Source organism: Coregonus clupeaformis, unplaced genomic scaffold (assembly GCF_020615455.1).
Source record: "Coregonus clupeaformis isolate EN_2021a unplaced genomic scaffold, ASM2061545v1 scaf0313, whole genome shotgun sequence".
Taxonomy (NCBI): domain Eukaryota; kingdom Metazoa; phylum Chordata; class Actinopteri; order Salmoniformes; family Salmonidae; genus Coregonus; species Coregonus clupeaformis.
The window spans coordinates 274,125-285,972 of record NW_025533768.1 but is presented as its reverse complement, the minus strand read 5'-3'; the positions used below and the strand labels follow the sequence as shown (position 1 = coordinate 285,972).

General features: G+C 44.5%; 1 protein-coding gene across 1 annotated transcript; it reads right to left on the bottom strand.

The window, feature by feature from the left end:
- Window positions 1-3,578: 3,578 nt before the first annotated feature.
- Window positions 3,579-11,787, bottom strand: LOC121551417 (glucose-induced degradation protein 4 homolog). Its single transcript, XM_041864060.1, has 6 exons — window positions 11,419-11,787; window positions 10,750-10,809; window positions 6,928-7,035; window positions 6,642-6,743; window positions 5,333-5,463; window positions 3,579-5,057 (listed from the first exon to the last, which is right to left on the bottom strand). Exons 1-6 carry the CDS (start codon window positions 11,647-11,649, stop codon window positions 4,994-4,996), a joined length of 696 nt encoding a protein of 231 aa, XP_041719994.1. The 5' UTR covers window positions 11,650-11,787; the 3' UTR covers window positions 3,579-4,993.
- Window positions 11,788-11,848: the final 61 nt, after the last annotated feature.

The window sequence follows — 11,848 nt, the reverse complement described above, 5'->3', positions numbered from 1 at the left end:
GGTGGCTGACAATACTTTTTTCCCCCACTGTATATCTAGGAGATATAAGAACGATCAGGAAATACAGTGCCTTCGGAAAGTATTCAGACCCCTTGACTTTGTCCACATTTTGTTACGTTAAAGCCTTATTCTAACATTGAATAAATTGTCCCCCCCCCCCAATCTACACACAATACCCCACAATGACAAAGCAAAAACAGGTTTTTTGAAAGTTCTGCTAATTTATTAAAAATAAATAACTGAAATATCACATGTACATAAGTACTCAGACCCTTTACTCAGTACTTTGTTGAAGCACCTTTGGCAGTGATTACAGTATTGAGTCTTTCTTGGGTATGACACTACAAGCTTGGCACACCTGTATTTGGGGAGTTTCTCCCATTCTTCTCTGCAGATCCTCTCAAGCTCTGTCAGGTTGGATGGGGAGCATTGCTGCACAGCTATTTTCAGGTCTCCCCAGAGATGTTCGATCGGGTTCAAGTCCGGGCTCTGGCTGGGCCACGCAAGGACATTCAAAGACTTGTCCCGAAGTCCTTAAGGTCATTGTCCTGTTGGAAGGTGAACCTTCGCCCCAGTCTGAGGTCCTGAGCGCTCTGGAGCAGGTTTTCATCAAGGATCTCTCTGTACTTTGCGCCATTCATCTTTGCCTCGATCCTGACTAGTCTCCCAGTCCCTGCCGCTGAAAAACATCCCCACAGCATGATGCCACCACCATGCTTCACCGAAGGGATGGTGCCAGGTTTCCTCCAGACGTGACGCTTGGTATTCAGGCCAAAGAGTTCAATCTTGGTTTCATCAGACCAGAGAATCTTGTTTCTCATGGTCTGAGAGTCTTTAGGTGCCTTTTGGCAAACTCTAAGCGGGCTGTCATGTGCCTTTTACTGAGGAGTGGCTTCCGTCTGGCCACTCTACCGTAAAGGCCTGATTGGTGGAGTGCTGCAGAGATGGTTGTCCTTCTGGAAGGTTCTTCCGTCTCCACAGAGGAACTCTGGAGCTCTGTCAGTGACCATCGGGTTCTTAGTCAGCTCCCTGACCAAGGCCCTTTTCCCCTGATTGCTCAGTTTGTCCAGGCGGCCAGCTCTAGCAAGAGTCTTGGTGGTTCCAAACTTCTTCCATTTTAAGAATGATGGAGGCCACCTTGTTCTTGGGGACCTTCAATGCTGCAGAAATGTTGTGGTACCCTTCTCCAGATCTGTGCCTCGAAACAATCCTGTCTCGGAGCTCTACGGACAATTCCTTCGACCTCATGGCTTGGTTTTTGCTCTGCCACGCACTGTCAACCGTGGGACCTTTATATAGACAGGTGTGTGTGCCTTTCCAAATCATGACCAATCAATTTAATTTACCACAGGTGGACTCCAATCAAGTTGTAGAAACATCTTAAGAAGGATAAATGGAAACAGGATGCACCTGAGCTCAATTTTGAGTCTCATAGCAAAGGGTCTGAATACTTATGTAAATAAAGTATGTCTTTTATTTTTAATACATTTGCAAAAAATTCTAAAAACCTGTTTTCACTTTGTCATTATGGGGTATTGTGTGTAGATTGCTGAGAATTAATTTTTTTAGAGAATCCATTTTAGAACAAGGCTGTAACGTAACAATGTGGAAAAAATCAAGGGGTCTGAATACTTTCCGAAGGCACTGTATATTTTCATGCGAATATTCGCATGAAAATCTGTCACCAATTGGATGGAAACATACCTATTGTAAGTAATTGTCATATTTCATAGAAATCTGGAAACACTGGACAGTTAAGTCTATGGTCCTGAACTATCACTCAGAAGTATTAGAAACGAACACCCAATCCATCACAAAATAATGGAAAACTATAATAAACATAATGACAGAAACACCCACAGAAGAAAATATGGTTTCTTGGGATTAGTTTTATTGCAATGTTGATGGAACCTCATTCTTTCAATTAGCTCCATCCATAAACGTTCTCATAAAATATCTATGTAGAGGTGACATGCTTTCAAAGACCGTTTCAATCACCAGTAAAAACAGCCACCATAGTGAACAACACACCAACTCTTCCTCCTGTATCATACAATCCAATGCATTTATTGACTCAGGTCTTACAATTTAAATTCAAACTCAACAGACACTTGTAACTTATCAATCAAAGCTTAATTTGCACTTTCAACTAGCTTCTTGTGTCCATTCTTGTAGCTCAATCATTTACAAAGGAAATAATGTTTATTATTTTACAGTCTGTCACACTCTTTGATACCTGGAGAATGGAGCTGGAGCATGGACACAGAAACACAACTCAGTTTATAGTGCAGTCCAGACAGCAACTCCTAACACATTTTGAAATCAGATGTAATTTGTGAGAAGAAACATCCGTAGAGCAATGTCTTGAAAGCAGCCTTTTTAATGTCTTGAAAGTAGACTTCTCAATGTCTTTGAGGACATTCCTATATAGCATATTCCTATCAAATCTTATCCACTTGCCATTCTTATTATCCAAACCAGCTTTTTAGTGTAGTAATGTTATTTATGCTGGCTCGAGCAACATTAAACTGACCAATGAGGTAGGCTAAGTAATTTCACTTCCTGGTTGACACCTGTCATGTGATGTCACCCAATTCAGGGTCATATTCATTAGCTCACACCATAGTGAAATGTTATAAAACATTTAACAGAAATTGAAAACAAGTGGCTCTTATTGGACAAGTCCAGGTAGTCCCTTAGCGTTTCAGTCTGTTTTCTCCCATTTGGTGTCTAATGACCATGACCCAGGAGACTCACTGGAGTTCAAAGGTCTTTTGAAATTGCACAAATGACAACATGCTTTAACAATTCACACTCTTACGATTCAACTCCAATGTTGATATAAAACGGTGCTCTGTACAAACATCTTACATTTAAGGCAGAAGGTTTTTTCCAAAGCTTTGACGAGGGTTGTTCTTGTCCCAAAAAACATCTCTTCACACGTCATCAAGGTTTTTTAACAACCACCACTATCTCATTCCGAAGGTCTTCTTTTCGTGAATGGAAAAGACATCAAAATGTTACGGGCGAGATGAGTCACACTGGTTGTGCGTTGGTATAATTAGGGGCTAAGTAAAGAATGCAGAGGAGACAGCTCCCTGCTACATTCAATACATCAGAAACGTAGAAATAAAAATAACAGAATGGGCGACCTTGTTAAAAGGAATCGTTGACTGTCTGCAATACTGTACATGCGTTGATGTGATGTGTCAGGTCGTAACGCAGCATACTGCTACAGTACCAACGCAAAACCCATATCTAGTTGGGTCATCAACGTCTTACGAAATACTTACATGTGTCCATTCTAATCATTGTATTTCTACGCCTTACATCCTTTTTTCCTCCAGCCAAAACTCTATACTAGCTCCATCTCTCGGTCTGTACCGTGGCATTTAGTACACTGCACAAACTTTGATTTGTAGCGCTCTAGCGTTAGCATTCTTCCAGCTTCACAGAGCCACCACACAGACAACTCATTGGCTGCGTTTAGACAGACAGCCCAATTCTGATATTTTTTTTTCACTAAATTTGTCTTTTGACCAATCAGATCAGCTCTGAAAAAGATCTGATGTGGAAAGATCTGATGTGATTGATCAAAAGAGCAATTAGTGAAAAAAATATCTGAATTGGGCTGCCTGTCTAAACGCAGCCCAGGTGCAATCTGTGCTACACCCTCTCCACCACCACTACTTCAGAGCCACCACACAGAACTCTAGACACCAGAGCATTACACTCAAATAGCTGTGTCAAATCAGAGTTTAAAAGCCTGGTGAATAAAAACAACTCTTTATTATATATCTATACACATTTAAATTAACAATATTAATTTTCAATAAATACTCTGGTGGCTGTGTGATCACACGTACGTCATCATAATACTTTTTAAAAGTCCTTTCTGAAAATGAAATTGAAAGTAGGTAAGTGCCAGATAAGATTTTTTTTTGTAACTTGCATAGAAAAATGAGTGAAGCGTAAAGCGTTTTATCAGTTCACTTGATTGAGGCAGGGAGCGGTAGGAGAGGCTTTTCAAAAAACAGCAGTAGCAGCCTGGAAATATGTCCGCCAATATGAACTAGGACATGGTGACTTCCTCTATAGGTCGGACGATGCCGGCTCCACCATCTCAGAGAAAGAGAGGACAGATTTGAAGTAGCCATCGGTGTGGTAATTTGTAAGTCGCTCTAGATAAGAGCGTCTGCTAAATGATGTAAATGGTATTATATGTGTTTCAATAGCCCACAACACACATCTGATTATACCCTGCCTTCAAATATCAACCTTCACCAAGACGTCATCCGACTAAGCTGTCAGATCTTGCATCATGGCAGATCATTGACCATCAATCTTCTGTTGAGCACACGCTTAATGTCGTCACACCTCAAGACCTTCTTATGGAGATCTATCTTTTCAGGATCGCTTGCTCACTCTGTAGCTCGGTCAATCTCAAATCAGGCCTCAACTCATCGAGACAAATTTAAAATGCAATATCAAACTGTGCTTAAATCTTCCAGACAGCTGAGAACCCAACCCAGAAGCACAAGGCAAAAAAAACAAAAACACTTCCGTGATTGGTGGAGTCTCCATTTTCGGAGGGGGGATAAAGAAACAAACAAGGATTCTAGATCCCCAACTGAATAGGGGAGAGTGTTTTCAACATGGAGGAAAAGGAGGAAAAGTAGCTTCAAAAACAAGATGCTGAAAGGAGAAAGAGCGGGGAAGAGAAACCAAAAACAGTGCTGCTGATCCAAACTGATGCAAAGTCTAGAAAGGCAGGCTGGGAAGAACTGTACGTCTGTCGGTCGGTCGGTGGCCTTGTTCTTTGTCTATCCCTCCCTCCATCCATCTAGTCTTTCCATCGTTCTCTCCCTTTCGGCAGAGACGACTGGTAGGTACATCCTTGGCTTGATTGGTCAGTTCATGTCCCCCTCCATGAGTGTCTAGGGCAGTGCCAATCAAAGTCCCCTGCTCTGCCAGCGATGCCAGGGGGAGGGTATCACCGGAACTCGTAGATGGGCATACTGTGTTCCTGGACGTGGGTGAGGTTTAACGACTGGTACCTGGAAGAGAACAAGGGGACCAAGAATGAGAAGCTAGCCAGTAGCCGAGCAGCTAGCCAGTAGCCAAGCAGCTAACCAGTAGCCAAGCAGCTAACCAGTAGCCAAGCAGCTAACCAGTAGCAACATCCCTGTATGTTCAGATCAGCATGCAAAACAACAACTGGTAAATATTTACACTCCAGTGTGCTTGCCTCCCAAATGGCACCCTATTCCCTATATAGTGCACTACTTTGACCAGGGTCCATAGGGTGTCATTTGGGACGCAGACTACGTACCATTCAGAGCTTCTGTGGTAGTAGTAGCCCTCGATGGTGGCTGTGGACTTCTGGAAGCAGATATAGTAGAAACCAGCGAAGGACGCCCCGCTGATGTCTTTAATGGTATGGTCCGGGACCAGGAACTGCTCCTGTAAGGGAGAGGACAAGAAACAAACGCTAGTCACTATATGGCCATGTTCTTCCTCCCGGGGAAGGACTGCCCGCTCCATGATCTCGCCATCACAGTTGACAACTCCGTTGTGTCCTCCTCCCAGAGTGCAAAGAACCTTGGCGTGACCCTGGACAACACCCTGTCGTTCTCCGCTAACATCAAAGCGGTGACCCGATCCTGTAGGTTCATGCTCTACAACATTCGCAGAGTACGACCCTACCTTACACAGGAAGCAGCACAGGTCCTAATTCAGGCACTTGTCATCTCCCGTCTGGATTACTGCAACTCGCTGTTGGCTGGGCTCCCTTCCTGTGCCATTAAACCCCTACAACTCATCCAGAACGCTGCAGCCCGTCTGGTGTTCAACCTTCCCAAGTTCGCTCACGTCACCCCGCTCCTCCGCACACTCCACTGGCTTCCAGTTGAAGCCCACATCTGCTACAAGACCATGGTGCTTGCCTATGGAGCTGTGAGGGGAACTGCACCTCCGTACCTTCAGGCTCTGATCAGTCCCTACACCCAAACGAGGGCATTGCGTTCATCCACCTCTGGCCTGCTGGCCCCCCTACCTCTGCGGAAGCACAGTTCCCGCTCAGCCCAGTCAAAACTGTTCACCATTGGGGTGCCAGAGCAGCGGAACAAGCTTCCTCACGACGCCAGGACAGCGGACTCACTCACCACCTTCCGGAGACACTTGAAACCCCACCTCTTTAAGGAATACCTGGGATAGGATAAAAGTAATCCTTCTACCCCCCCCCACCCCACCCCACCCCCCCCCAAGTGGTTGTCCCACTGGCTATCATAAGGTGAATGCACCAATTTGTAAGTCGCTCTGGATAAGAGCGTCTGCTAAATTACGAAAATGTAAAATGTTAGAAAGGACAAACGTGGCACGCTACGGCCAGACAGATTTTTTTCCCAAAAAATATAGATCGAGCCTCCCCCCAAAATTGGATGAACAAAACTAGACAATGATAAATGCATACATATAAATGCATTTTCATACATCTGTGTGGCCAGAGGCAATATCAGAAAACGTCCATCCATACTAAGGTAAGAACAAGTGTAGAGACACAGAGGAAGGGTTAAAGGTTAAAGTTCACACAGGGAGAGAGAACGAGCGATCAATGGAACATCAGGTGATATTGGCCTCACCTTCCACCTCATAAAGACAAAATCACTGTTCTTCAGCTCTTCATAATCGAAGTCGTCCAAGTTGAAGCTCTTTGCGTACTGATAAAAAGCCTGAAACTTCCCCTGGAAAGAAACAAAACAAAAATGTGTTGTTTTAGTTGTACTTTTTCTCAAAGACAATTAAAAACTGAAGTATTACCCTGCATCCAAGAAGTGTTTGTTAAAAAGAAGAAAACACCACACAGACAAATGACTATGCTTCAATGGGAATATGAAATTAAAGACATCGAGAGCTTCAAATGAATACCCAGTGCTTGCGGTCCACATCTTCGTCGGCGTCCCACTTCCTGGTTAAAAAGGGCCTCTTTCTACTGATGATCTCTCCTGCGAAGAACGTGGTGAGAGTGGGATACTCCTGTGAGGATCAGAAACAGAACGTGGTGAGAGTGGGATACTCCTGCGAGGATCAGAAACACAACGTGGTGAGAGTGGGATACTCCTGTAAGGAACAGAAACAGAACATGGTGAGTGGGATACTCCTGTGAACACCAGAAACGCAGATTAAGAGCGAGTGAGAGCTGGGTTCATTAGTGAACACCATTTTTTATTTTATTTTTATTTCACCTTTATTTAACCAGGTAAGCCAGTTGAGAACAAGTTCTCATTTACAACTGCGACCTGGCCAAGATAAAGCAAAGCAGTGCGATAAAAACAACAACAGAGAGTTACATATGGGGTAAAAAAACATAAAGTCAAAAAATACAACTGAAAATATATATACAGTGTGTGCAAATGTAGCAAGTTATGGAGGTAAGGCAATAAATAGGCTATAGTGCAAAATAATTACAATTAGTATTAACATTGGAATGCTAGATGTGCAAGAGATTATGTGCAAATAGAGATACTGGGGTGCAAAAGAGCAAAATAAATAACAATATAGGGATGAGGTAGTTGGGCGGGCTAATTTCAGATGGGCTGTGTACAGGTTCAGTGATCGGTAAGGTGCTCTGACAACTGATGCTTAAAGTTAGTGAGGGAGATAAGAGTCTCCAGCTTCAGAGATTTTTGCAATTCGTTCCAGTCATTGGCAGCAGAGAACTGGGTGGTCCTCTGTAGCTCAGCTGGTAGAGCACGGCGCTTGTAACGCCAAGGTAGTGGGTTCGATCCCCGGGACCACCCATACACAAAAATGTATGCACACGTGACTGTAAGTCGCTTTGGATAAAAGCGTCTGCTAAATGGCATATTATTATTATTATTATTATTATTATTATAACTGGAAGGAATGGCGGCCAAAGGAGGTGTTGGCTTTGGGAATGATCAGTGAGATATACCTGCTGGAGCGCAGACTACGGGTGGGTGCTGCTATGGTGACCAATGAGCTAAGATAAGGCGGGGATTTGCCTAGCAGTGATTTATAGATGGCCTGGAGCCAGTGGGTTTGACGACGAACATGTAGTAAAGACCAGCCAACAAGAGCGTACAGGTCACAGTGGTGGGTAGTGTATGGAGCTTTGGAGACAAAACGGATGGCACTGTGATAGACTACATCCAATTTGCTGAGTAGAGTGTTGGAGGCTATTTTGTAAATGACATCACCGAAGTCAAGGATCGGTAGGATAGTCAGTTTTACGAGGGCATGCTTGGCAGCATGAGTGAAGGAGGCTTTGTTGCGAAATAGGAAGCCGATTCTAGATTTAACTTTGGATTGGAGATTCTTAATGTGAGTCTGGAAGGAGAGTTTACAGTCTAACCAGACACCTAGGTATTTGTAGTTGTCCACATACTCTAGGTCAGACCCGTCGAGAGTGGTGATTCTAGTCGGGTGGGCGGGTGCCAGCAGCGTTCGATTGAAGAGCATGCATTTAGTTTTACTAGTGTTTAAGAGCAGTTGGAGGCTACTGAAGGAGTGTTGTATGGCATTGAAGCTCGTTTGGAGGTTTGTTAACACAGTGTCCAATGAAGGGCCAGATGTATACAAAATGGTGTCGTCTGCGTAGAGGTGAATCTGAGAGTCACCAGCAGCAAGAGCGACATCATTGATATACACGGAGAAAAGAGTCGGCCCAAGAATTGAACCCTGTGGCACCCCCATAGAGACTGCCATAGGTCCAGACAACAGGCCCTCCGATTTGACACATTGAACTCTATCTGAGAAGTAATTGGTGAACCAGGCGAGGCAGTCATTTGAGAAACCAAGGCTATTTAGTCTGCCAATAAGAATGCGGTGGTTGACAGAGTCGAAAGCCTTGGCCAGGTCGATGAAGACGGCTGCACAGTACTGTCTATTATCGATCGCGGTTATAATATCGTTTAGGACCTTGAGCGTGGCTGAAGTGCACCCATGACCAGCTCGGAAACCGGATTGCATAGCGGAGAAGGTACGGTGGGATTCGAAATGGTCGGTGATCTGTTTGTTAACTTGGCTTTCAAATACTTTCGAAAGGCAGGGCAGGATGGATATAGGTCTGTAACAGTTTGGATCTAGAGTGTCACCCCCTTTGAAGAGGGGGATGACCGCGGCAGCTTTCCAATCTCTGGGGATCTCAGACGTTACGAAAGAGAGGTTGAACAGGCTAGTAATAGGGGTTTCGACAATTTCGGCGGCTAGTTTTAGAAAGAAAGGGTCCAGATTGTCTAGCCCAGCTGATTTGTAGGGGTCCAGATTTTGCAGCTCTTTCAGAACATCAGCTGTCTGAATTTGTGTGAAGGAGAAGCGGAGGGGGCATGGGCAAGTTGCAGCGGAGGGTGCAGAGTTGGTGGCCGGGGTAGTGGTAGCCAGGTGGAAAGCATGGCCAGCCGTAGCAAAATGCTTGTTGAAATTCTCGATTATTGTAGAGAATCTTTTTGCAATGGAAAATGTATTGCAATGAAAACAAGAGTTTATTGGACAAGTTCAGGTAGTCCCTCCCCGTTTGCTTTGGTTTTGTTCCTAGAGAATACAACCCTGTTTCCTTCTCCGTAAGGACTTTCACTGACAAAAGAGATGGTTTTAGTTATACACGGCACACTCAATCTTTCTTACAGTCACACACATCATAACGGTTGTCTCCAACAAAGTAGGTAAATATTCCCAATGCTTTTCTGTTTATAGACCTGAATACATGGATCTAGCTGTGCTCCCACTTTTACTATTCCCATAATCTGACTCTACAGTCATGGTTACCAAGGTTCCTTTAGGAAGGGTTCCTGGCTGGAACACATGTCCTTTGCAGTGATGAATGACGTGTCACACACAGGACTGCCATCAATAACGAACAGCAATGCCTGTTTAATGCAGGGTCATATTCATATTCAACAAACAGGAGAACTGAAAAACTAAAACGGGGAGGGTCGACCTCAACGTGTTTTCTTTTTCCGTTGCAAAACAATTTGCTGCGGTGTGTCCGAATGAATACGACCCAGCTCACTTTAACATTATGCAAAGGTGCCAGGTGCCAGAACAGTGGTAGGTAGCACCTTGTTAAGTAAACAAAGTGCACCCTTTCCCTGAGCACTCCCTTTGAGTCACTCACAACTCATTCTCTAAGAGAAGAGGTGAACAGCAGGGTGAGAGAAGAAGGGATCTGTGTAATTTATGAGGAGAGGAGAGTAGGAAGGGCCCTGATATTTAGTGTTGCCAGTGAGAGAAAGTGCACAGCAATCACATTCTGTACCACACACCCTCTGAATTGTAGACCTCGCTGTAAACAGACAATGCAGGCAGAAAGCTGCAGCACACAGGCCTGTTCTATGACTGTCTGTACCATCTTAGAGGCAGTCAGGCAGGCAGTCAGTCAGTCAATCAATTTAAGACTAAACGTCCAAATACGGTATACAGTGCTCTGACAAGACCTACATCTGTAGCCTACACTTTTGCAACGTAACAGATAGCCCTTCATACTGGTGTTGCAAATTGGTCAATAGATGGCTCTGGCTTGTTGTTTAGCATGTTGTCATCATAATGTATGATGTATGTATGTACATTTAAATTGGGGCTGGTGAGCTGCATTGCACTTAGCTTACACTGACCCCTGCCATGATAAGTTCCCAAAAGGGGCTTAAAGACCCATGACACCACCATCTCTCATTCCATGTGAGTGGTAAGGTAGAAGTACACTGTATCTGACCCAGTTCTGCTCCACTTTACCTCGGTTAGGCCTTTGATCTTCAGGTAACCACACAGATAAGAGTCCTCCATGGTCACATGCTACAGGAGACAAACAATCGTACAATGAGTGGTATTCAAGTACAGTGGTCACAATGTCCGTGTGTGTGTACACAACAACAACAACCCATCATGTGCCTTCACAGAATGACAACCAGGCTATTCACAAATGTTATTCTCAGGTATTTTCAGAGGTTTTCTCAAATGAATGAACAGGCCTATTCAATAGTCAGCTGTCAGTTTATCTGAGCGAGCACCAACGAAAATGCTGAAGGCTAGCTACCTTTTGTCATTTAACAATTAGGCCATTTGTTTACATAAATCATGCATGTGAATGCCAGTATTCATCTATCCAAATATTTGCATAACTGGCTGTTATCTCTCGAGAACCCTAGGGGGGCCAAGGGAGCTTACTAACATTTACCGTCTATTTGAATGGGCTAGCTAGCTACAAGCTACAGATTACTTGCTGTCAAGCTTCCTAAACTAGTTTGTTTGCTAACTAACTAGTTCAGCTGGCTAGCTTGCTAAATCGGTTGCGTGACAGTGGTGGTTGACAGTCACTAGCAGCAGTGACAAGACAACCTTACATGGTCAGCTTGCAAGCATGCTATCCATCATATCAAGCTTCTTAAAAGCAAGATAATTTACCTGCAAAACGACCTCAACGTCATACGAGTTTCCTTTGCTCTTCTGATGCCCTCGAAACTGTGAACCGCTGTACAGCAGCGAAGTAGCTACCCCGGGCTGGTGCGTGTTGATCGGCGGGGGAGGGATAAGAGAGTCTGAGGATGTACGGGCCGCAGCGGTGCTGCTGCAGCGCTCAGCTCGAACCGGCATGATGAGCGCTAATGCGTGCGTGTCCCCGACTGCAACAGTCATGAACCACAGACGGAGGAAGCTCGTAATAGGGAGAGGGGCTACTGACGAGCAGTATCTCTAAACTTGCAAGTTGACTATCGTCCTCCCCGGCCCTAGGATAGCTCACTCTGGACGTGTACTGGGTTTAAGGGAACTTCAACGTTGCATTAGACAATTCAGAATCACCTTATTTGATTGGCTGGACAAGTGCACTCCTCAT

Excerpts from the sequence above, each read along its gene's own strand:
- LOC121551417 (XM_041864060.1), bottom strand. The coding sequence starts at position 11,649 with ATGACTGTTGCAGTCGGGGACACGCACGCATTAGCGCTCATCATGCCG. Across the intron at positions 7,036-10,749 it reads AGATCAAAGGCCTAACCGAG|GAGTATCCCACTCTCACCAC; the intron begins GTAAAGTGGAGC and ends TGATCCTCACAG. Across the intron at positions 6,744-6,927 it reads ATGTGGACCGCAAGCACTGG|GGGAAGTTTCAGGCTTTTTA; the intron begins GTATTCATTTGA and ends GTTTCTTTCCAG.